The sequence below is a fragment of the Petaurus breviceps genome, unplaced genomic scaffold (genome assembly GCF_028583685.1).
Source record: "Petaurus breviceps papuanus isolate PSGF00001 unplaced genomic scaffold, PetGlider_PUasm1.0 76, whole genome shotgun sequence".
NCBI lineage: Eukaryota > Metazoa > Chordata > Mammalia > Diprotodontia > Petauridae > Petaurus > Petaurus breviceps.
In genome coordinates, this window is record NW_027186473.1 from 49,006,482 (window position 1) to 49,032,473 (window position 25,992).

The following is a 25,992-nucleotide window of genomic DNA, read 5'->3' on the forward strand; positions in this document are numbered from 1 at the left end:
AGAGAGAGAGAGAGAGAGAGAGAGAGAGAGAGAGAGAGAGAGAGAATTTCAATCTCTTTATTCCAAGTTTGGCACTTATTCCTTTATACTAATGAATCAATAAATCAACAACTAAACCTCACCTATGTGACAGACCCTGTTCTGGGTACTAGATCCCTGTTTTTAAGGAGCTTCCTTTCTATCCACATTATAGCAATGTTATAAGATTTATTCAACAGTGGCATCCAAGATGCCCTGAGCTTGGAAAATAGGTGTCTCTTAATAGTAAAAATGAGAGGAGTAAAAAGAAGGGGGTGGGGTGGTGTCTTGGTATGGGGATCTGGACAAAAAGAAGGAAGGAAAGAAGGGAGGGAGGAAGGAATCTAAATGTTCTAACACAGAGGAATGTGCAGCTAAACTGCAAGCTAATTGTTGCATTAAAGTAATGTAATCCCATAATACCATTGAGAACAAGTATGAAGAATGTAGAGAAATCTGGAAAGACCTTTACAAAATAATGTAAATTGAAAAAGTAGAAGCAGAAGAATAGAATGTATATTAGCAATGACCATATCAGGAATAGTGAGAGAAAATGAATGTGTGTATGAAAAATCCTGATGAAGGCTTATATGAAAAGTTAGTATAATACTTGATGTGTTGATAATAATTTTATTTAAATTTAAATAGTTACTAAGCAAGTTTAACAAGGAAACTAGGTGCCATGACAGATAGAGTGCTGGACTTGGACTCAGTAAGACCTGAGTTCAAGTCCTACCTCAGATACTTACTACCTGTATGACCCTGAGCAAGTTGCTTAACCATACCCAGACTATTTTCTCATCTATAAAATGGGGGTCTACTAATAGCACCTACTTTGTAGTTCTGTATTGATTAGTTGACTATACTGATGTTCAAATTTTTTTAAAGAAGAACTATTTAAAGGAGATGATTCCGAGATTTTTTATTCTGAAAGTTAGGAAGGATAATGGTACCATTGACAGAAAGGATGAAACTGGGAAAGAAAAAAAAATTATGAGGGTGGGAGGGAAGAGGGAAAAAGATGAGTTGAATTTTAGACATTTTGAGTTTGAGGTGATAATGGGATGTACAAGTAGAAATATCCTTAAGTGGGAAATGAGAGATTGAAACTTTAGTAAGAGGTTGTAGGTTTGGTATTTGTCATCATGGGAGTGATAAAAATTGAGGCTTGGGGAAGCATGATTTCTCTAAAGCATGGGTTCACATAGTGTGATCTGAAGACTTCTGTGGGTCCACAAAGTCAAAACTGTTTTCATAATAATACTGAAAAATTTTTAAATTTCTAATATGGCAAATACTGATAAATACAACCCACATAAAGAAAGCTCTTTGGAGTCCTCAATAATTTTGAAAAATATAAAGGGGTAGGGGTGGCTAGGTGGCACAGTGAATAGAGCACCAGCCCTGGAGTCAGGAGGACCTGAGTTCAAATCCAGCCTCAGACACTTAACACAAAAACTAGCTGTGTGACCTTGGGCAAGTCACTTAACCCCAATTGCCCTCCAAAAAGCTATATATGTAGGGGTCCTGAGACCAAGAAGGTGGCTTTAAGAAGTTGAGTGTGAAGAGTGATAATTAAATTGCCTAAGGCTGAGTCTGGGAATGGGAGAACTATCAAAGAAGTAAAAAAAAGTGAGGTCAGAGAGGTAGGAGCTGATCCTCAAAGTAGCATAAAAGTTATATTTTCAAGAAATAGAGGATATACAAAGGAAAGTGAGCAAAACCAGGAGAACACATATAGCAACAGCAACACTGTGTGATGATCAACCATGACTCACTTAGTTCTTCTCAGTAATACCATGATCTGAGACAATTCGAAAGAACTGATGGAATCTGAACGCAGATCGAAGCAGGCTATTTCCACTTTATTTTTTTTCATGTTTTTTTTCTTTTGGTTTGTTTATTCTGTCACTAATATGGAAACATATTTTATATGATTATACATATAAAACATATAAATTGCTTAGCTTTTTAGAGAAGGAAGGTATGGAGAAAATTTGGAACTCAAAAACTTTTTTAAATGAATGTTAAAAATTGTCTTTACATGTAATTGGAAAAAAATAAAATACTATTAAAAAAAGAATAAGGGAATATCTGGATGAAATTATGAAAAGATTTTGCATACAACTAAATGTGAATTCTACTTGAGTTGTTAATCACTCCCATTGACTCTGGATGTATCCTAATGCATTAAAAACTAACTTCTACACTGGCCCTGGAGTTGAGGACCTGAGTTCAAATGTGGCCTCAAAAATGTAACACTTACTAGCTGTGTGACCTTGGGCAAGTCACTTAACCCCAATTGCCCTGCCTTCCTCCCTCCAAAAAAGCAAAAAAAATAATAAAACAACCTAACTTCTAACCATAAAAAAGAAGAAGAAGCAGAGGAGTGAGTGAGCTGCTCTGTCAAATGTTGAAGTCAACAGAGGGAAAGAGTCTGACTTTGATCAAACATGGAGCACAGGAGGAATGTGATGGTGAGATATGAGAATATGAGGTTGAGGAGAGATGGATAGGTATGAACTCCAGAGATATGAGGTAGCAAATGGGAGAGAGGAAACACAGGTATGGAGAGCAACAAGAGAAAGAAATACTCAGGGATAGGTGAGGAACATAACCTAGAAAAGAGATCCTGTTTCACTTAGACATAATACATCATTATCATCAGTGGTTTTTAACATTTGTCATTAGTATTGCTTTACTTCCCTCCATGACCTAATGATCTAATGATACTCCCCTACTTTGCTGTTCTTCACACACCATGCCTCATCTCCTTATCATTGCCCCCCACCCCCCATTTGCTATGCCTGGAATGCTCTCCCTCCTTATCTCTATTTTCTGCCTCCCTTGACTTCCTTCAAGTCCCACCTTGTGCAAAAGCCTTTTCCACAACTTTCCTTTATCTTAGTGCCTTCCCTCTAAAACGGCCTCCAATTTATCCTGTATAAGGCTTGTTTGTACATGTTTTTTTTTCCTATTGTCTCCCCCATTAAACTGTGAGATCCTTAAAGTCTGTCTTTTGCCTTTCTTTTTATTGTAGCACCTAGTACATAGTAAGCAAGTAATAAATAAAGCCATCCTCATCCTCGTAGACATTTATAGAATACTTTCAAGTTTGCAGGATGTTTTACATGTACAATATCATTTGATCCTCTTAACAACACCATGAAGTAAAAATATATATTCTGTTTTCATTATTTCCTTTATTTATATGAGGAAGCTAAGGCAGAGAGAATGACTTACATTCTTGCCCAGGGTCTCATAGAGATGTACATGGCTTTCTCACCCACAGATATCCCAGGCCAAGCCTTCAAATTCTTTATCAGGATGAAATGTTTATTTGGCCCTTTTGTATCATAGAAATCTTGACCCAGAACTAGGGTAGTAATAATACTGAATTACAAAGTACCCTAAAGAAAACCCACCAGTACATTGTATTTGAAGGTATTATATGCCTCATTCCCCACCCACAGCCCATTGTTTCTCTCCTGAGAAGAGAGATAGCTAGCTTCCATCATTAGTCCTCTGGAGTAGAGATTGGTCATCAATAACAGGCTTAGTAAACATTGAAATTGAAGCTGGAATTAAGCCAATCTGGAATCAGGGTGACAATATCTTTTCCAATTCTAAAATTATACTTAACAACCCAGAGAGTTTTCAGTGAGTAGTTCAACTAGATCTGCACAAACCTGGCAACCCAAACCTCAAGACAGAACAGTTCATAGTGAATAGACCTGGTTTCAGGAAGATCTGGACCCAATGCCACCTGTAGTACTTACCAACTGTGTGACCCTGTGCAAGACACTTAATCTTTCTGAGACTAAATTGTCTCATCTTTAAAATGGGGATGATAATACCTGTGATACCTGCCTTACAAGGGTAGCAAAAAGCAAAATAAATTGAAGCATGTTATGCATTTTGACTGACTTTAAAGTGCCACAGAAATGGCACAATATTATTGCTATTGTCATAATCCCAGGGTCCTATTTTCCCATTCACAACTCTAGTAACATTAGTTGTGTCTTATCTCTTCCAGGCAGAGGCGATCGGGAAATGGTCCTCCAGCTCGGAGGGTAGCCAGAGCTCAGCGCCAAGGAGCTGGGATTAACCTCAGACCCTGTGGGCACAAGGAAGGCTGTGTACCAAGAAGAATGTCCGGTTTATTAGCTCCATGTTAGCTTGAGTCCAATATAGGATATCTTACTGCAAAGGGATGTTTCTCGGGATTTGTTTCAAGAGCAAATGACATTTTCCCCCCTTAGAAGTGACCACGTTTTTCTCTAGGACCCTTTTCCACTGAAGGAAACTAAACTAAAAGTCATTTTTAGTCCTGGAGGAAATCTGGAGGGTCATCATAATAACAACATTTTTGTATAGAGTATTTTAGGGTTTTCAAAGGACTTTACATGATATCTTATTTGATCCTCTTGTAAACAGAACTTGATTATCATGTTCTCCTGTAGCTTTACTCATGGATCTTCAATTTCCATTTGGGGAACTTCCAATCTTACTTCCTTTGTCAACCTTCAGAAATCCATGTGCAACCAGTGATCTTGAGGACAGACATTGCCCCAGTCCTTCCTTCCCGGCCTCCTACCTCATCCTGGAACACTCTTATTTTTTGCCACTTTCTGGTTTTTGTCCTGACAGATAACAGCATAGGATGAGACACTGGGTGTAGTGGAAAGAAAATTGGCCTCAAAGTCACATCCTCTTGATTAGAATCCTGGCTTGGGTTCTTACCAGCTGTATGAACATGGCCAAGTCTCATTTTGCTCTGATCAACTGAAGATAACGAAAAGTTGCACTAACCACCTCACAGGCCTTTGTGAGGAAAATGCTTTGTAAACCTTAAAGCATTATATCTGCAGATGAATTTTTGTTATAAAATGTGTAGATAGAAAGAACATTGGCAGGCTGAGCAGGTCTGGAAGAGGTGATCAGCATAGGTAGGGAGAGGACAGATCTGCTGAAGAAACTGATGATGTTTAGCCTTCCTAAGAGATGTGGGTGCTTCATGAATAGATGTCTTCAAGGATCTGAAAGGCTCTAGGAAGGCACAGTGTATAGATGGGGCACTGGATCTGGAGTCAGGAAGACCTCAGTTAAAATTTCCCCTGAGATGCTTACTAGCTGTGTGACCCTCGGCAAACCACTCCACCTCTGTCTGCCTCAATTTTCTCATCTGTAAAATGAGGGTAATAATGTCACCAACCTCTCAGGCTTGTTGTAAGGATCAAATGAGAGCTTACTTGTAAATTGCTTTGCAAACCTTCAAGTGCTAGATAGATGTTAGCTATTATTATTAGCTCTGTAGGCCATAGGATCATAGATTTAGCACTGAAAGGAACCTTAGAAGTCATCTGGTCAAATCCAGTCCATTCATTTTATAGGTGTGGAAGCTAAGGCCCAGATAAGTTAAGTGACTTGCCCAAGGTCACACAGGTAGCAAGTGGGTAGAGTTGGGTATTGAACCTTGTTCTCCTACAGGAAAAGAGTAGTAAATTCAGAGAAGATTTCAGCTTAATAAAGGGAAAAACTTCTCTAGAAATTACAGCTTCCTAAAAAGGTCTACCCTAGGGGTGGAGTCAAGATGGCCGAGTAGAAGCGGGACCTCCAAGTGGCTCCAGCTTCTACCTTCCCCAAACAATGTAAAAAGGGGACTCTAAAAAAATTTTGGACCTGCAGAACCCACAAAATGACACAGAGAAGCTAACCTCCCACTGAGGACAGCCCAACAGGCTGGCAGGAATCAGCCAGCACAGTGCTCTGGGAGCTGAGCCCAGACCTGCATGAGCAAGAAGTTTTAGGCCCAAGGCAGCTCTGACCAGCCGCCACCTGGAGGGACTCCAGATCAGTAGCAGCTGTGGCCATTTCCAGAATTATCAACACATAGATGCAAAGGACAAAGTAAGAGGTCAGTGAAGTCTGGAGTTTGGGACCCAGTAAGTGGGAGTGCGTGGCTTTTGCCCCTGGGGCGAGAAGCCTCTGAGATGCCTAGCACAGCCAGCCAGTGCCACATGGAAGCTTCAGCTCCTGGCCTGCAGAGTGTAGGGGAACCAAGTGACCAGACTGAGGGGTAATTGCTCTTGCTTTAACCTGCTGGGATCTGAATTGCAGTCTAGGGTAGAGGTCCTGGGGTGTGTGTCCAGCTTGCCAGAGCATGTGGAGGCCTCAGAGAGGGCACCCATCTAATACCCCCAGCAGCTGAGAAAACCCCAGTATTTGGGATGAAAGCTTCCCTGTCTGGTGGCAGAGTCCTACTGTGGCAAAAGGCCCAGGGGTCAAGTGACTGAGGGGCAACATGACCAGGCAAAAGAAACAAAGCAGACAGAAGATTCCAACATTAGACTCCCATTTTGGGGACAAAAAGGAGCAAAGTGTGGAACAGGAGGAAGACAGGGAAGTCAGAGCTCCTGCACCAAAAGCTTGAAAGGAAAATACGAGCTGGTTATAGGCCATAGAGGACCTTAAGAAGCAGATAAGAGAAGTGGAGGAAAAATTGGGAAGAAAAATGAGAATGATGCAAGAAAATTATGAAATGAGAGCCTGACTGAGGAAAATTATACCTTAAAAAATAGACTAACTCAATTGGCAAAAGAGGCTCAAAAAGGCAGAGGAGAAGAATACCTTAAAAAGCAGAATCTACCAGATGGAAAAAAAACATCTCAAAAGCTTACTGATAGTGGTGGCTAGGTATCACAGTGAGTAAAGTGCCGGCCCTGGAATCAGGAGGACCTGAGTTCGGTTCCGGCCTGAGACACTTAACACCCACACAAAAATATTAGCCGTGTAACCGTGGGCAAGTTACTTAACCCCAATCGCCCTCCACAAGGCCAAAAAAAAAAAAAAAAGCTTACTGAGGAGAATCTTTGCTTCAGAATTAGATTGGAGCAAATGGAAGCTAATGACATTATGAGAAATCAAGATGCTGTTAAATAGATCCAAACAAATGAAAGAATAGAAGGCAATGTGAAATATCTCATGGGAAAAACCACTGACCTGGAAAATAGATCCAGGAGAGATCATTTAAAAATTATTAGACTACCTGAAAGCCACAATCAAAGTAAGAACCTAGAAAGCATCCTCCAGGAAGTTCTCAAAGAAAACTGCCCTGATGTTTTAGAACCAGAGGGTAAAATAGAGGTTGAAAGAATCCATTGATCACCTCCTGAAAAAGATCCCAAAAAGAAAACTCCTAGGAATATTATAGCCAGATTCCAGAATTCCCAGATTAAGGAGAGAATATTACAAGCAGCCAGGAAGAAACAATTTGAATATTGTGGAAACACAATCAGGATAACCCAGGATCTGGCTTCTACACTGAGGGATTGAAGGGCTTGGAATATGATATTCCAGAGGTCAAAGGAGCTGGGATTAAAACTAAGAATCAATTACCCAGAAAAACTGAGTATCATGTTTCAGGGGAAAATATGGTCATTCAGTGGAATACAGGACTTTCAAGCTTTCTTGCTGAAAAAACCAGAGTTGAATAGAAAATTTGACATTCAGATACAAGAAGCAAGAGAAGCATGAAAAGGTAAACAGGGAAAAGAAATCATAAGGAACTTATCAAAGTTGAACTATTAACATTCCTACATGGAAAAACAATAATTGTAACCGATGAAACTTTTCTCAGTATGAAAATAGTTGAAGGGAATAGAAATATATATGAGGGTATATGGGCATATGAATACATGTGAATGTGTGTATATATGTTTACAGGTTACATAGATAGATGGCACAGGACCAATTTAATAGGAAGGGATGATACTTAAAAGGTGAAATTAAGAGGTGAGAGAGGAATATAATGAGAGGAGATGGGGAGAGAAAGAATGGGGTAAACTATCTCAAATAGAAGAGAAGAAGGAAAATAGTTACAATGGAGGGGAAGAATAGGAAGGCAAAAGGGAATGGATCAACCTTATTCTCATTGAATTTGGCTTGGGGAGGGAATTAAATACACACTAAATAGGGTATCTCACCTTACAGGAGAGTAGGGGGGAAGGGGATGAGAGGGGAGATGATGGAAGGGAGGGCAGGCTGGGGGGGGAGGGAAGTTGGAAGCACTCACTTTTGAAAAGGGACAGGATCAAAGTAGAGAATAGAACAAATGGGAGGTGGGATAGGAGGGAGGGAAATATAGTCAGTCTTTTACAATATATCTACTATGTTATTGTTTTGCATTAGCCACACATGTACATCCTATACTGAACTGCTTATCTTCCCAGTAAGGGTGGGTGACAAGGGAGGAAGGGAATGAATCTGGAATTCAAAGTTTTAAAATCAAATGTTTATATATATACTATTATCAATGCTATTTTACATGTAATTGGGAAATAAGATATACAGGCACTGGGGCATAGAGATCCACCATGCCCTACTGGAAAAGTCTAAGGGGGTATGGGAGAAAATATGGGAGAGAGCAGATTGGAGGAGGGGATATCCTATGGGACTGCTGTTTTGGCGTGGTGGGTAGGGGAAAAACGGGGAGAAAATTTGTAACTCAAAATCTGATGGAAATGAATGATGTAAATCAGAAGTTAATAAAGCATTTGAAAAATGGAAAAATAAAAATCTCTACCCTCCTCCTTTGAGAGATCCTAGAAAAGACATCAAGAATGCTGTTGAGAGGATTTCTGTTTGGTTACAGGTTGGACTATGGGAGGTCTCCACGGTCCCTTCTCAATCTGATACTCTTAGAGTTAGAGGACCTGAAGAGGGAGATTTGCCCCACTTTAAATACTTCCTTACCACCATAAGACTTTCACTTTGTTATTGTGTTAACATTGTATCTTGTTCTGGTCCCTCTGACCACTCCCCCACTTCTAGTCTATAGAGTAAGTTTATAAGTAGCCAAGATACAAGGGAAATAGCAGGAAACAAGATAGCAAAGAGAAACCTGGAAGTCATATACAAACCATCCCCCAAAATCAAATTATATCATACATTAACCCAAATTCACATCCTGGTAGTATGCACTGAATCAGCAGAAGCCATGTAGGCACTGCTGCCAGGCTCCTGGTCCTGTGGCATATAAATGCCAGACATATTCCAGACCTCCACAGCTCCAGAGCAGCAGGACATCATAGAGATGCTGATCACTTTGAGATGACCACTTTGACATTTTACCAATAACTTAGAGATCATATGTTAATGAGCTACCCCCAATGTGTCACAGATAGAAGTTGATCTGTTTCCTGCAAAGATCCTATAAAAACGAGACGCCAAGTTCCATCCCCCTCTCCCCTGAACACTTGTCCATCTCCCAAGGGTCTATGCCCAACTCCAGGATGTGGTTACACAAATGACACATTGCTCTCCTTCCTCTTCTTCAAGCTGCCTGCCTCCCTTCACCATACCATACTTTGGTCCCTGCATCATCAGCCTCTGTGATCCATTCCTCCCTTTTGCCCCTTGTATTTTCTGTGCTGTTTTTTCTTCCTTCTTTTGTGATTATTAAACTGTAATTGCCACCTTTTCCCCACTACCAGTCGTGGTCTTTATTAGTGAGTGTGAACCGAGTGTGCCTGGCCTGGTTTCATAATTTCATAAATTAATGAGCAATTCAGCTGTATTAACCAAGCCCAAGTTTCCCTCCAAGTTCTTAGAGGAGAGAGCACAAATTCACAGACCTTAGGTGGAATAAGTATGGTGTCCTTTGGCATCATCATTCCAATAGAGTCCTTTGGTGGAGACTTCAGAATCCTTGAGTTGCCCTCCATGCCAATCCTCACCTGGGTTGTGGTTGAAAGAATATTGGATTTGGGGTCAGATGACCTGGGTTTGAGCCCTGACGCTGTCATTTTTGTCATTACTTTGGGTAAGTCATCAGTTTCCTTATGAGTAAAATGAAGGGGTTAGACTCCCCAACAGCTTAAGGTCCCTTCTGGCTCTAAACCCTATGCTCCCATGACCCCTTTCTATTCCTTGCAGTGGCAGAGAACTGACTTCCTTCTTCAGAGTCCCATGTTGACTAACAGACAAAGTCAGGGATTGAAAGCCAGGGCTGTAGATTTTACCAGTGCAAAGGGAAAAGATATCAAGAAACTAAAATTCATCAAACCTCAGAGCTTCCTGGGATAAAAGAGAAAACTTCAACTGAATGGGATTGGGCGATGGGGTGGAAGATGTTAAAGAACTACAATGCTTTCCAATATTAAATTGTTTTTGGCACTTTGACAAGCGGTATGTGTGTGGCGGTAGGGGTAGGGAAGGAAGTTCTGTTAAAATTGATGCATTACTGTCTTGTCTCTAGAGCTTAGCACTGTGCCTTGCAAATTAAGTGTCTAATAAATGCTTCTTGACTTGACTCCTCTGAGCCATTTTTTAAAAAAAGAACCACAGCTTTTGCAAATTTAAAGGTGTATAGAGATGATCAGATACAACCAACACTTTCATTTTTACAAATGGGAAACTGAGGCCCAGAGAGAGGTCATGCAACTTAAAATGACTTTTGTATAATTTTTGTAGGAGCTAAAATGGAATGTCTCTACATGCCATATTTCAATAGTATAATTTGTCTCTGAAGCAGACATTCAGGCATTATGTCTAGGCAGCCCATGGAGGCTGCAGCCTGAGAGCTGTAGCCCTGTGCATCCATCCGTCCATCCATCTATCCATCCAGGGATATTAAAGAACAGAGAGGAGGGTTGACTGACCAAAGCCCCGTTGGCCTCATGGTTTAGGCGAGGCAGCCTTTAAGACTAGCTCCTGCAAACTCAAATTTGACCTTACTAATTGATGGAAAAGCAGGAGCACATAGACTCTTTAGTGTGGGAGGATGGTTTTGGCCTACTGTCTATAGGGAATGAACTTTGAATAATGATTTCCCAGTAGTAGCAATGGATTTGTGTTCAAGGCAGAGATGAGTCTTTTATTAGCCGGCACTGTAGGGGTCACCTAGTCCAATCCCTGTATTTAAAAAAAAATTTATTCTGAACTTAAACACCAAAGAAAACATTTTCTTACACAGAACACAAAAGAGGCTTCTATATGAAACTGTGAATTTCCATTTCATACTGCTTGCTTTAAATATATATATATATACAATATAAAATTCTATATTCCAGCTCTTTTTATTTTATAGATAGAGAAGCTGAGGATCAGATGATAGTTTTTCTTCTAGTTATGACCTTTTTTGAGGTGCTCACAGAGGGTGAATTTGTGACCATAGAACAATCTGGTATTATTTTTACTTAATTAGCTACAAACAAGTTATAGAAAGGCTTGGGTCTTAAGTCGTATATGAAAACTCACTTACGGTAGCAGCAAAAAGTAGATTTTCTTAGATCTAAACAGACAACCTCACCAGAGATCCCTAATGGAGGATCCTTTGGTAAAAATGAGAAAGCTTGAGATGTTGGTCCATCAGCTTCATCAGACCTTGTGCACAAACACATCTTAAGATTTAATTTTAACACATGAAAGGTCAGTGTCCATGAATGGCCAGTGTTACAAAAACAGACCATCTATGTGCTTTTTCTTTCTGGTTCTTCTGAACCAAGGAGAAATGAAAACTAACTTGTGAAGCCTAAGAAAATGCCTGTAAGGTCTGTGTTTCTGTCATTACTTTTGTGTGTGTTTATTAGAAATTATTTTCTATAAGTTGGTGGGGCAGTGGATAGAGTGCTGGGCCTAGAGTCAGGAAGACCTGAGTTCAAATCCACCCTCAGACTCTAGCTGTATGACTCTGAGCAGGTCATTTGACTTTTGTTTGCCTCAGTCTCCTCATCCGTAAAATGGTGATAATAATAGCACATAGTCCTAGGGTTATTGTGAGAATCAAGTGAGATAATTGTAAAGCCCTTGGAACAGTCTGTGCTAGGCACACAGAAAGTGCTATAGCAATGTCATTGTTATTGTTATTGTTAATTTGTGTGTGTGTGTGTGTGTGTGTGTGTTTTCTAATTACTTTCTTTGAGTAGGTATTGCAGTAGAGAGCATGGGCCTGGATATTTCTCAGATCTGCCTTTCTTGCTCTTTCCTGTCTCTCTGTTGACCTCCAATCTCACATCTCCAACTGCCTTTCAGACATCTCTAACTGGATGTCCACTAGATATCAATTCAACATCTAAAACATTCTTTTCCCCCTTAAATCTTCCCTTCTCCTACCATATATATATATATATATATATATATATATTATTTAATATATTTTTTTATTTTTGGAGGGAGGAAGGTAGGGCAGTTAGGGTTAAATAACTTGCCCAAGGTCACAAGGCTAGTAAGTGTTAAATATCTGAGGCTGGATTTGGAACTCAGGTCCTCCTGACTCCAGGGCCGGCGCTCTATTCACTGTACCACCTAGCCACCGCCCCCCCACCTTAAATATTACTGTAGAGGGCAACACCATCCTCCTAGGCCCCCAGGCTTACAACCTAGGAGTCAGCTTGGATATCTCACTGTCTCTCACCTCCCTCCCACTCCCCATATCCAATCTGTTAGGAAGGCCTATCAATTTTTCCTTTGCAACACCTCTCCAACATGCCCCTTCCTCTCCTCTGATACTTCCTCCATCTTGGTACAGGCCCTTTTCACCTCCCACCTGGATTATTGCATTAGCTGCTGGTGGGTCTATCTGCCTCAAGTCTCTCCCCACTCCACCCTCCATTCAGCCACTAGAGTGATTTTCCTCAAGTGCAGATGTGATCATGTCACACACCCCCACTCAATAAACTCCTGAGGCTCTGTTTACCTTTAAGAGCAAATACAAAATCCTCTCACTGGCATTCAAAGCCTTTCACAACACAGTCCTCTCTTCCTTTTCTAGTGTTCTCACACCTTCCTCCCCAGTATGCACTCTTCAGTCCAGTGACGCTGGCCTCTGGGCTGTTTCATGAACAAGAAAGATGCTCCATTTGTCTCAGCTGCTCTGGGCCTGGAATGCTCTCCCTCCTCTACTCTGAGTACTGACCTTCCCGGCTTCCTTTAAGTCCCAATCACAATCCCCCCTTCTATAGGAAACCTCCCCCAACCCCTCTTAACTCCAGTGCCTTCCCTTGGACATCTAGTGCCTGTTTTCCTGCATGTATCTCCTTTGTACACATTTGTGTACATTTGATTGTGAGATGCTTGAAGGCAAGGACTTTTTCCTTTTTGTATCCCCAGCACTTAGCACAGTGCCTGGCTCATGCTAGGCACTTAATAGATGTTTATTGATTGATTGGAGTCAGGAAGATCTGAGTTCAAATATAGCCTCATATACTTCCTACTGTGTGACCCTGGGTAAGTCACTTAACCTCAGGCTGCCTAATTTTCCTCAATAATAAAAATAGGAATAATAATAGCACTTAGCTCGTGGGGTTGTTGTCAGGATCAAATGAGATAATGTTTGTATGTGCCTTGCACATAGTAGGTGCCTAATAAATGCCTGTTCCCTGCTCCTCCTTTCAGTGTTATGTGTACAATTTGCATTTTATAGAGGCAGCCTGGGTGGGTGCAGTATATAGAGCAGTGGGCCTGGACTCAGAAAGGCTGGAGTTCAAATTCAGCCTCAGACACTTTAAGAGCTGTATGACCTTGGGCAAGTCATAACCTGTTCGCCTCAGTTTCCCCATGTTAAATGGGGATAATAATACCTCCCTCTCAGGGTTATTATGAAGACCAAATAAGATAGTTGTAAAGCTCTTAGCATGCTGCCAGCACATAGTGGGTGCTGTGTAAATGCTTGCTATTTATGATTATTAGTAGTAGAAATGAGGCTATCAGGAATTAAAATTAGCCTATCTATGGCCCAAGTGAAAGTGACTGGTCTAAAACATCCTAGAAGCAACTATTAATCAGCTCAGTGATAAAACCTGCTACCTTACATTTCACAGAATCGTGAAATGCCACATGGTAGGGCCAAATCCATCCAACCAGAACTTGGTCAAGAATTCCTGCTATGACACCAATATGGCCCACAGGTGTGAGGCTCTGGGCTGAGGGAGTCCTCTCAAGGCAGCCTGCTCCCAAGGCTGACCTTCAAGGCCATCCCATCCTGCCCTCTCCTACAGATAAGGAAACTGAGGCCCAGAGAGGTAAAGTCACTTGCCTAAGGTCACACAGGCAGCATCAAAGATGGAATTTGAACAACTTACCCAGATTCTTTGACTCCAAAGCCAGAGCTTTTACATTTTCCTGACATCAAGCCCCTTTGGAGCATCTACCATTTGTTCTTAAATCTTCCTTTTGAGGTCATAAAGATCACAATCAATTTCTCTTTTGCATGATAGCCCTCAAATACTTGAAAATAGCTATCATGCCCCTGCCCCCTCAAGTCTTTTCTTCTTAGCTAAACCCCAGTTCATTCAATGGCTCTTCACTGAAATGACTTTGAGGACCTTCATCCCCGGGCTGCCCTTCTCTGGACATCTCCTAGCTTATTCTCTCTCTCTCTCTTTTTTTTTTTTTTTTTCTTTTTGGGGGGGGGAAAGCAGGGCAATTGGGGTTAAGTGACTTGTCCAAGGTCATACAGCTTGTTAAAGGTCATACATACTTGTTAAATGAGGCCAGATTTAGGTCCTCCTGACTCCAGGGCCGGTGCTCTATTCACTGTGCCACCTACCTTATTATTGATCTCTAGTCTTGGACTTTCCAGTGTGCTTTAATGTACATGATCTCATTTAAGAAGTGTTCATTTTTGAAATGGAAATATTTATATTATTTGCTTAAATGAAGCGGTTTGACAAGTAGAGGACAAAATTAGATATACTCATGTGCTTCTAAATCAAGGACATTTGGTCAAAAACGAATGTTTTCTCCCTTACAGTGATAACAAACCTGGATAAGCAGGGACTGTCTCCTAAGATGTATTTCTCAAAGGCTGCCAGTGTGTCCCATTGATTTTCCATCTCTGCAACATGGCGGCTATGAGTAGGCTGCAAATCCCTTTTCTAGTTTTTTCTCAAGTGTATGATCCTATGGCTTGAATTTCACTGTTGTTTAGTCATTTTCAGTCACGTCTGACTCTTTGTGACCCCATTTGGGGTTTTCTTGGCAGAGATACTGGAGTGATTGGCCATTTCCTTCTCTAGTGCCTTTGACAGACAAGGAAACTAAGGGCCAAAGTTGAAACAATCTGCCTTAGTTCAAGAAGATTCTGATTTGAAATCTAATACCCTATATAAGTTACTACACTATATCTATACCACAAGGGGTTATTTTTTGTCCTTCGTTTTTGAAAAGGACCAATGACACCCTAGGGTGATGTCTTGACTTGCTTGTGAATTGGATTTAAGTGAGGCAGAGCTGTGCAAGATTATCAGCCTTACTCTCTCTTCCTGAGTCATCAAAGTCCAGTGATGGGACAAAAGTTAGGATGAGTGGCGATGGCTTGGGATGCAATGGGTGACCTGGGTGACTTTGATTCCTGATTCTAAGGGCTCTACAGCACCTACTCTATCCACCTTCAAGACTATTGGAAGAAATTGGTCTTATCTGCACATTCTGCTGGGGGAAGTGCTTTACATGCTTGGGGTATGTGTATCCCCCTAACTAACTGATGGGTTTGAGGCCTGGGGGCTACCCTCAACCTGGTTTAGCCAATCTGCCAAGATGGGTTTACTAGGGTGTAGTGTAATGTGGAGGCACTCTGGTGCCGAGGAAAGGGCTCAGGATTCGCTCAGAAGACCTCTACTAGGCCTCAGTTTCTTTAACTGCAAAGTGAGGGGACTCATAGAAGAGCTGAAATGGCCCCTACAGTGCAGGGAGAGGAGAGGGAAGAAAAAGGTAAATGAGAGGGAATAGGCATTTATTATCTACCATGTACCTGGCATTCTGCCTAGGTGCTTTCTGAATTTTAGGAAATTTAAAAGTTTAGAATATCAAAAATTATAAAATTTTCAAATATCAAAATTATGACACTTTGGAATCAAAAATTATGACATTTTTGGCATGCCTACATTGTATTTTTTTAAAAGGCACCAGTCATCGAATTCCACTCCCTCATTTGTAGACTAGATGATCTGTAAAAATTCCCCTCCAGTGTGAAATTTATGATCCCCTCATTCTTCCAAATAACTGAAAAGTCCAAAGATTACAGCCTAGGAAAGAAAACAAAGCCAGAGTATAGCCAACCTTTTTTAATTAGAGTATATTGTAGTTCCAAACTGGATACACTATAAATTGGCAATGCAACAGAAGATGCAACGTAGGAATATACCAGTTACTTGTCAAAATGACCCTGTACAGCCTTAGAATGCAAAAAGCTTTATACAATACAAATTTTCAGTAATGTACACAAACCTCGACAGTGTGATCTTTAGAACATAATACAAGTTAAAAAAGGATCGAAGGAAGAAAGAAAGTGCTAAGAACTTTAACTGCATTACTGTATGGAAAAATAAGTTAGCCTTCATCAAAGAATGCATAGTGAAAACAGGGATGATGTTAGTTGGTGGTTGGATTCCTCCCAAAATGTTAGTGTTTTTTGTTTTTTGTTGTCTTTTTTTTTTAAATAAGGAAAGGATTCTCTGTGGGGACACAGCCTTCCCTGAGCTTCAAAATGCAAACCAATTCTTGGGACGGTTCATCAGGCAAATCCTGAAAATTTTTGTAAATATTCTCCTTTATTAACAACAATAATAATAATATAAAAAACCAAACAAACTCCAAACACACCTTTTTTTTTCTCACTCAGAAAATTTTTATAATTTATCAGAAAGGGGAAGGGGAATCTTTCCAAAGTGCTAAACAAAGTTGCCCAATTACATTAAGTGTGACTAGGCCATTCAAAAATACGGGTTCCGTGGCAAACAGAGAAATGCATGGCATTTGAGTGTTGAGGTTGTCTCCTTCCCCTAGAGCTCAGTTCCGACTCTTCTTCTTGGCCTGACTCCTATTGCACAGCCAGGGTCCAGTCAGACCTGCTCCTAACGATCCTAGCCAGCCAGGTCTCCCCTTTTCAGGGTGCCCCTGTCAGTGTGGTAGTGTGATCTGCCTCTGTGGAAAGGTGCTGGGCATGGCCCGTCCCTCTCTTATTAGCCTTTGCCACTGAACGGGGTCACTTTGAAAGCAGACTATTGCCCAGTGGCAAGTTCTCCTCCATTACATGGGGAATTCAAAGAATTGCTTCTTAAAAATAAGGCTTCCTCCACCTTCCCCCCACCCCCATCCCCACCCCCACCCACTCCCTGCCCCAGCTGCCCCAGGATTTCTTGGAGTGTATGTATGTACTGCATCTTCGACTGAGAAACATTGCCATGGCAAAGTCAAATCCCAGGCCTCCAATGGCCACTTGCTAAGAACAAAACTGAGGAAAAATGTCCAGGGGAGGTGGGGGGAGGAGCAGACAAGAGTCTCATCCTCCTTGTCTTCTGAAGCCCGCCCTCCTGCCCCTGTCCACCATTCTCCTTTAGTGTAAACAGCCTCATCTAGTGCACAGAACAGGCTTTCCCTCTAGGGGACTGGAACATGCCTACCAGAGGGTGGAGAAAGGTAAGAGACTGGGGAAGGGGCAGCCTACAGTGAGGATTAGACAGTACAGTCATCTGGCTTCCTGTAGAACTGTACCAAGTTCGAGGTGGCATTCAGTAAAGGGAATTGCCTAGAGGAAGAAAAATTAGAGCTACTTTATTTTTCCTGGTGAAACAGATGGAAAAAAAACAAAAACAGAAACAAAAACAAACTCAAACCAAGTCCCAATTCTAGGCTAGCACACTGTGGGAAAACAGCAACACAATAAGAAAGCATCCCTCCTGTACACCAGCTCCTTTCAAGAGATAAATAATATATTTATATATATATATATATATAAAAAAATTCATTTTCTAGACTTCCCATTACTATACAAAGCACATTTATTTCCTGCTGTTTAGGCCTGTTTCACACTGGAAATCCTGTTGTCTTAAAAATACAAAAGCAATGAAAATACTCAGCCAAAGATTTTCTTCTAAAATCACCTGTTGCCTTCCCAGATCAACAAAGGGTTCCGCAACCAGTCCACACCTGCTTCTTGCTACAATAAAGTGCTGCGTATAAGTTGTCATTTTAATGACCACAAAATAAGAGCTTTAAATAAGTCTAAAGTTAGCTTCCCAGCAGGGTATGTCCTACCAGGTGTTAACGAAATGGAATACAGTTTTTACTGATAATATGGAGGAGACTATAGACATAGCCAGAAGATCTGCAAATACAACTGAGACTTTTTTTTTTTGCTGGGGGTGGGGCTGGGGTGGGGAAGGGCATAGAACTGAACAGTATGTTCAAACAGCACCTTTTGTTGTGTCTTTTATGTTTTAAAGAATTTGTAAATTAACTTTTCTAGCACAGTCTCCATTCCAAAGAGGTCCATTTTTTTCCTTTCTTTTCCTTTCCTTTCCTTTCATTTTTCAGATGAGAAACACAAGCTAGTGCAAGTCTAAAAAGCACTGTGCAAACCTGCCATTTATTTTTTAGTCTGAGCATTTATACCCAGAATTTATCCAAACCCCATTTTACTCCCCTCAGCTGGTTATAACCAACATCCAATTTTTCACTCATACCAATTGTTCCTGCAAACAAAAAGATAACCATTGCATCAATGTGGGATGGATCCGATTGGCCCTTTCAAGAAGTCGTACTCTCTGGAGCCCTTACCATAAAGATTGTATCCTTGTGTGTGCAAGCACGAGGTTGTATGCATGTACACCCACGTGCGGTGTGTTGGGTGGCATCAGCTGCAGTATTGAGTTATTTCTTCCAGATGACCGCCCCATCCCCTCACCTTCAAAGTCAGTGAAGATCAGAGGATCAGACTCGATGTTCTGTTAGAAATCTCAGGCAATACCGAAGAGGCCAGTTATGCCCTCATCAGCTCAAGCCCTGGGCCCTACAATCCTGTTGCTCAGAACCATAGAGGGGAAGGTAGAGAAGTACCCTGGGGAAGAGGTGAGGGCAACGTACCAACCCACGGAGGAAAACGAGCTCCTCCTCAGGAGATAAACCAGGACGAAGGGCAGGCAACAGAAACGGCCCAGCCCAGCAGCCAACACACTCTCTCATTGCCATCAAGCGCTCACACTCACTCACACGGCCAACTCACCCAAACAAAAGGAAAATGCACTAGTACGTCATCTTACAAGTGCTGATTGCCATTGAGGACACGCTCGTTAGCCTCTAACTAACAAGGCAAAATTTCTTCAAGATAAAAGCAAGGGGCAGGAAAAGGGGTGGGGGGGGGAAGACATGCCTCTGAAGATAGGAAAATGCAACAGGTCACCTCTCTGAGGGCTGAATCAAGCAGCTTCCGTGTCAATGCAACAAACACACTCAGAGGGCCACTTCTCTAAACCTAATCAGTGATATACAGTACACAGAGTGCAGAGCCTCTTCTGTCTCTGGGTTTTGCAGCAACATATAACTGCTGGAGTTGTGGGGTGTGTGTGTGTGTGTGTGTGTGTGTGTTGGTTTTTGGTACAGAAACAAGGCTGCCCTCAGACAGTCTCTGCCCTTTCTGTTAATCCGAGATAGGCAAGGAAGGAGTGTTTGGGTGAGGTGATGCTAGGAGGTGCAGTCTGAGGTCGGGGAGGGTGGAATGTGAGATCCGAATGGTTCTTGGGGTAAAGCATCGTCAAGGGAATAAGATGGGCAAAATCCGAGTTCCGATACTTATCAAAGCGCAAAGAGGAGCCGTTGACAGCCAAGGCCTTGAACGCCAGGTTGGGTTCTGAGCTGCTGCTGTGGGCAGCTGACAGTGCCACTGTCTGCAAGGCCTGGGAGGCAGACATGATTGAGAGGGGAGACAAAAGGTTCCGGGACCTCCCCACCACGAGGAGGGGACCCCCAGGAGCCAGGTCCTTGGGGGCTGGACTTTGGCCCTTCTTCTCCTCTTCCAGGCAGTCCCCCCCACTCTGGTGTTTCTTCACGTGGCGGCTGAAGACGAAGGGGTGGGTGGTCTTGAACAGGCACTCGTCGCAGCTGAAGGTCTGGCGCGGGGCGTGTTTCAGCTTCTTGTGCAGGTTGAGATTGTCTTTGCGCTTGCAGCTGTAGCTGCACTGGTCACAGTGGAAGGGCCGCTCGCCGGTGTGGACACGCACATGCTCAATGAGCTTGTTGGCTGTCTTGGACAGGTAGCCGCACTGGTCACATTTGTAGTGGTTGCCGAGACGATGCTCGCGAATGTGCATCTCCAGCTCCAGCTGGTTGGTCTTGACCATCTGGCAGATCCGGCACTTGTACTCCATCTTGTAGTGGGTCTTCAGGTGGCACTCCATGGCTGCGGGGCGGTTGGTGGAGTAAATGCAGAATGGGCACCTGCCAAGGGATGAGATGACAGGGGAGCTTCAGTGGGGGGCTGCCTCTATCCCCAAACTTCCCCGGCCCTTTCCTACTTCAGCCCAGCCCAGCTGCCTCTTGGGGTGAACTGCCTTCATCTCCCTCTCTTCATCTTTCACTGCAAATAAAGGATGCCCTGACCCAGGTAAGCTTGGCCCAAGTCAGGCCTCTTGGCTGGAAGTGGACACCGTGGCCATCAGGAAGGGGAGAAAAGGAAGCCCTAAGAATGGATGCAGGTAGCTTTCCTCCCTCACTTCTTCTATGCTCTCCCCACCCCCCACCCCCAACAGGTGCCATGCCCCTCCTGTCCTTCCAGGTAGGGGGCAAAAAGAGCACAGTACCAACTTGTCATGCACCACACCAAGCACACATAGGAGAGGAGAGCTCACGGGGGCAAGAGCTACTTCTAGCATTCCAAAAAGTCACACAAAGGGCAGAATCGTGCTTAGGCCAGGGACCATTAGAAGCAGAACACTTTCTCTGTGTGTGCTCACAAAACGCATGGGTTAGAGCCATGGCTTTCTCACAGGAAAGGAAGAGAAAAGAAGCAGGAAGTCTGGGAGGAAGGAGAAAAGAAGGGGAGCCACCCATGTGCCCTGAGGGGTGGGAGGCCTAAGGATCTCAGGCTCCCAACTCCACGAGAGGAAGTCAACTAGACTGGGGGCTTTCTGAGGGCAGGGACCATATTTTTTACTTCTTTCATGTTTTGCCTTGCCTAGTCTCTCCATCCTAACAGTTCTGAGCATAAAGGAGGGACTACATATACACACACGTATGTACATGCATGTGTATGTATACAGAAAAAAGTCCTCTAAGCCCTTTGAACTTGATGCTGGGAGAGATGAGATCAAACCCAGCTCTTAGTCCCCTAGCTGAAGCTGGGTGTCCTGAGCAAAGTCATTCTCCATTCTGTGCCTTGGTTTCCTCATCCTGCAAAGTGAAGTTTCTACCTCCTCCCTTCCCCACCTCTCAGAGAGGTTTGGAACTGGGGTTGAAGCCATGGTCATGGCCTCCTTTCAGGCCCTCCTCTTGAATCTGCTGCGGGAAGTGAATGGCTTATACGACTGCATGGGATTGGCACTCATTCAAACAAGATTTCAGGGATGAGGCCCAGAATGCCGTCTCCACATCCCTCCCCAGGAGCCCTCAGCAATCTCTGCTCCCAGAAGTAAGCAGCAGCAGTAGAATGGGAGCAGGGACTCTCTTGCTTTTGCCTTTGGATTCCCCAGTCCTTGCATATTTCTGGTACGTAGTACACTGTCTGTTGAATCCAAGTATGTATGAAAGAAAAGCCCATTCCACACTGAGGGACCCACAAGGCTCCTGAACCACAAGTTGGGCCTTCCTGAAAGAGCTGGAAACTCATCACTATTCTGAGCTAGGCCCCTGTCCCTCTAAAAAAATGTAATCTTATCACCAAATTTGATCTTTAAAAGTCATAAAATAATCTTATTGGATCTGTAACATAAAAAACCTATAGAAAACAGCAGCCCCATCTCAGAAAAAACAATTTTGATGTTTGTACCACATTTTGTTTTAAGAATATTTCTGTGGCCCTTGGCTCAATCTTTCTTTTGCAGCTCAAGCAAAATGGTAAGGATTTGTTGTTTTTTTTTTCCTTCTGTGCTCCCATTATTAATTTTAAAGACACCCTTCTCAGGCAAATTAATTCTCTGGCATGGCAAGAAAAACAAAACAAAACAAAACAGAACCAAAACAGAGACTCACTGTATAGCCAGAAGGCATTAGCAATTTTTTCAAAGAATTCTTCTACTTGGTCATCCTAGAACATAAACTATTACATAGGGGATGGTTAGCACCGCCCAGGAAGTGTCTGTACCCCAGAAGAATCAGAGTTGATCGTGCATTCTCCCCCATCTGAGAAGACCAACTGAGAAAACCAAAAATCTCAGGTGCCATGTTAATGTGCGTGACTGGGCTATCAGGAGAGAGCAGTGAACACTAGTCCAATCACAGAAAAAAATAAAGAAAAAAAAAGAAAAAGAAATACTTGCATATACTTAAAAGGAAGGTCATGTATGTGCATGAGTGTGTGTGTGTACACACGCAAGTGCAAATGGCATCCAATCCCTGAGCAAGCCTTGGGTATAATCCTGATGAGACAGCCAACCCATCCTCCACCCTCAGCTTTCTTGAAACATAAAACAAACCCAGAGCCCCTTTAAAACCCTCTATACACTAACCCTCCCAACTCCTCTCCCTCACCAACTTGCTTCTCCAATCCCCCTTCAATAGCCAGCCCCACTGTAACAAAGTCTTGCTTGAGAAAAAAATACTGTGCATTTTTTCTTAGGTGCTATGTACTAACAGATAGGTGAGGTCACTGCTAAAAAGAAATACTTTATTCTAGCCTATGCTTGTGCCAGCCAGGCAGGAGAAAAAAGAAGCCCCAGGGAAGTATGTGTGCATGCATGTGGAGGTGTGTGACATGCATACAGGCATGTGTATGTACATGCATGTACATGTATGTGCCTTGTGCACATGGCCAGAGCTCTGCTTGACTACTGCTTCCCAGCCTCACCAGACTCCTCCTGTTCATTTTCTCTGCTCTATGTTCCTCCCTTCACACAGTAAGCCAATGGAGTCGGGCTGAATTTTAAAGAATAGTGGGGTTTTCTGTCCTGTCTTGTCACTTATACCTTGTCTCGGTTGTTTTCTAAGTCGGGAGCATGTTGTGGGCAGGAACTGGCTTTTTGCATCAAAATCAGGATTTAAACGTTAATACTATACGGTAAGGACTGTGGCCAAATCTTATCTGGCCTTCCTCCAGCAGCAGGTGGCCTACTAGTAGTGGGAGACCAGACACATAGTAGGTCCCATAGCTATTTGGTGGCACACAGTAGGCCCACAGACATTCTGGTTAATGATGATAAATACTACCAAAAACCCTTGGGAGAGTGTGCCGGGAAGTGCCATCTCTCTGAATGCTTAAGTCTAGACCTTTCCTTTCTTGGGGACTCACTGTATAGCTTGGGTGCTACCCCAGGGTTTGCAGAAATCCACTGGGCACAGCTATATCACCAAGCCACACTCCTACCTATTCTAGTTGCTACTAGGATTAAATTTTTTAAAATGCATAATTTGCTCAACACATAATGTCAGGCCTTCTAAATGATAGGAGAGATGCATTAGGGATGGTATTTTTTGTGAAAATGAGATAAATAATGCTGCTTCACTGATAGAAACAGGTAGTGGGGACACTGTACCCTATAATCAGTAAAACTTAATCCAAATAAAAGTCCAGTAGGATAAGCAATTAAGAAAGTACTGGATTTGGAATTGGTGAATCTGGGCTGTAATCTCAGTTTTCCTCCAGTGTGATCTTGGGTAAAACACTTAACCTCCCTGGGTCTCAGTTTCCTTATCTGTAAAATGTGGAGGGTTGGATTAGATGACCTCAAACATCCCTTCCAGCTCTAAGTTAACAATTCTCTCAATGATTTCATTCTTATGAATGGATGGCTGAGATGGCCTGACATGCCTCCCTGTCCCTCTGTTCTTCATCTGGCCTGTTCCTGAAACTTCTGCAGATGCAGGACATGAAGTGGGACCCGTGGTCATCTAAGGCCCCATGGAGAGCACCCCCCCACACACACACCACGTGGAAAGGATGGTGTGACCTGATGCTGCCTCCCCCTACACCCCCAGACCCTCTAGCCCAGTCTCTGCCCACAGGGTAGGGGATTGAACAACGCAGTAAAAGGTTCGGTACTTGCTTTCCTTACTTGAGCCCACCAGTGGGGACAGTGTGGCATTTCTTGTGCTCCAGCAGCTGCTCGGGAGTCTTCATAAACTTGTGGCACACGTCACACTCAAACATCCGTGTGATCAGGTGGATCTGCAGGTGGCGTTCAAACATATTCTTCGTCTTGCAGACGAAGTTGCAGAAAACACATTCGAACCCTGAAAGGACCAACGTGTGTGTGGATTGGGGGAGGGGGGTGCAGAAGGGTGGAGAGGAGAACGTGAGAAGGGGCCGGTCACCCTACCTGTCCCCCCCAGTGTCCCTCCTCCTGACTGCTCTACACTGCCACCTCTGGTTACACCTTCTTAGGTCACTAGGCTGAGAGAAGATTGGCATATGGCTTAAGCATCCTCCCTTGCCCTCCGACACTGGCTCACATAAGAATCAACCCAAAATGTAATAAAAAAAAAAACCCAAATCCAAAATGGTCAAAATTTGACTCTCAGAGCTGGAAGGGTATGAATTTGGAGGCCATCTAGTCCACCCTGCACCTGAACAAAACTCCCCTTGACACAAACAAACATCCCCCGCGATCGGCCATTCATCCTCCCTGGCCTGCTGCCTCTTTGCCATGGGCTGGGTCTTATTTTCAAGCCTCTATTAATCTGCTGAATGATGGCTGTCAACAACAGGATGGGGAGAGAGGGGCTCAGGGTGTCCCATCTCTCTTTACCTTTCTCTGACTTTTCTTCTGTGTTCAGTAAGGGCTGGCTCCCAGGCACTACAGAAATCACCAGTAGGTTGTTCCCTCCCTTGTTTTTCTGGGTGACATCCGAATCATCTTTGCTGTTAGCTGAATCACTGAGTGCCGACAAAGAAGATGAAGAAGGACTGTTGGATTCACTGGGAGTCTTCCTCTCTTCACCTGAAGGATAACACAAACAGATGCCCTGTTACTCAGCAAGGCAGGACAGAACAAAGCAAAACAAAAATGCCCACACAAAACAGGCAGTAGGTTTCTGATGGGAGGGAGAACCCTCTGGCACAAGATGAACCAATTTAGGGAAAAGCCAGCAGGAAATTTGCGATGAGGATGGAGGGGAACAGCAAGCATCTTCCCTGCCTCTGCTGGCTTGGAGGTTGGGGTCTGAGGAAGAGAAGTAGATAAAGGATATGTCTATATATAGACACCAAGGGTATCAAATCCCAGAAAGGTGTGACTGCTACAGGGATGGAAGGAAGGAAAGAAACATTTATTAAATGCCTACTATGTGCCAGGCACTATTCTAAGTGCTTTGAAAATATTATCTCATCAACCCTGGGAGGTAATAGGTAAAATAAGGTAAGGTGACCTTATTACCCCCATTTTAGAGATGGAGAAACTGAGGCAGAGGTTAAAGTGACCTGCCCAAGGGCATATAACCTGAGGTTAGATTTCCTCTCTACCACCTAGCTGCCTCTAATGGCTGTAGAACAATCTAGCTGTGACATAGCTTTACTGGCTCAGACCACCATCCCCAGCATCAAGGTAGGAATACTTTTGTGATGCTGCTCTCAATGTTTGGAGAGCACTAGGCATTGGGTGAGTCTGGGAGTAAGCAGGTGATGAGAGGAGCAGGAGGGTGAGGACCTAGAGAGTCCCTGCATCTCAAAGGCACAGCTGGGAGTGACCTCAGAGATCAAGATTAACCCTCTGATTTTACAAAGGAGGGGACCAAGGCCCAGAGAGATGAAGAGATTGCTCAGGAGGTAGCTAAATACAGATTTATATGGAAGTGAATAAAAGTGGTTGCAGGAAAAAAAATCCACTATGAAGGAGAAGGGCTCTTCAAAAGCGCATAGAAGAGGCTGAATTTCCTTGGACAAAGGGAGTTTTGGTTCCATGATGCCATGGTGCATAAAGCATCTATGCCCAGAGCTAGCTTGCGACTGAAGATGGATACATGGCTGCATTTCAACTGCTCTTCTTGTCTTTTGTCTCTCTCTGTAAATGCAGGAATTCATTTTTTACTCCAAACTTCACAAAAGTCAGC

At 43.0% G+C, this 25,992-nt stretch overlaps 2 protein-coding genes across 2 annotated transcripts in view; one reads left to right on the plus strand and one right to left on the minus strand.

Annotated features, from left to right (window-relative positions):
* Window positions 1-10,104, plus strand: part of CUNH4orf51 (chromosome unknown C4orf51 homolog) — a 90,767-nt gene extending 80,663 nt beyond the window's left edge. Inside the window, exon 6 of the mRNA XM_069105009.1 lies at window positions 9,955-10,104. Within this exon, the coding sequence (XP_068961110.1) occupies window positions 9,955-10,104 (150 nt within the window). The remainder of the gene's footprint in view (window positions 1-9,954) is intronic.
* Window positions 10,105-16,071: 5,967 nt separating this feature from the next.
* Window positions 16,072-25,992, minus strand: part of ZNF827 (zinc finger protein 827) — a 276,108-nt gene continuing 266,187 nt past the window's right edge. The window contains exons 12-14 of the mRNA XM_069105468.1: window positions 24,693-24,884; window positions 24,000-24,177; window positions 16,072-20,232 (exon numbers count right to left, since the gene is read on the minus strand). Coding sequence (XP_068961569.1) covers window positions 19,413-20,232; window positions 24,000-24,177; window positions 24,693-24,884 — 1,190 coding nt within the window. The 3' untranslated portion in view covers window positions 16,072-19,412. The remainder of the gene's footprint in view (window positions 20,233-23,999; window positions 24,178-24,692; window positions 24,885-25,992) is intronic.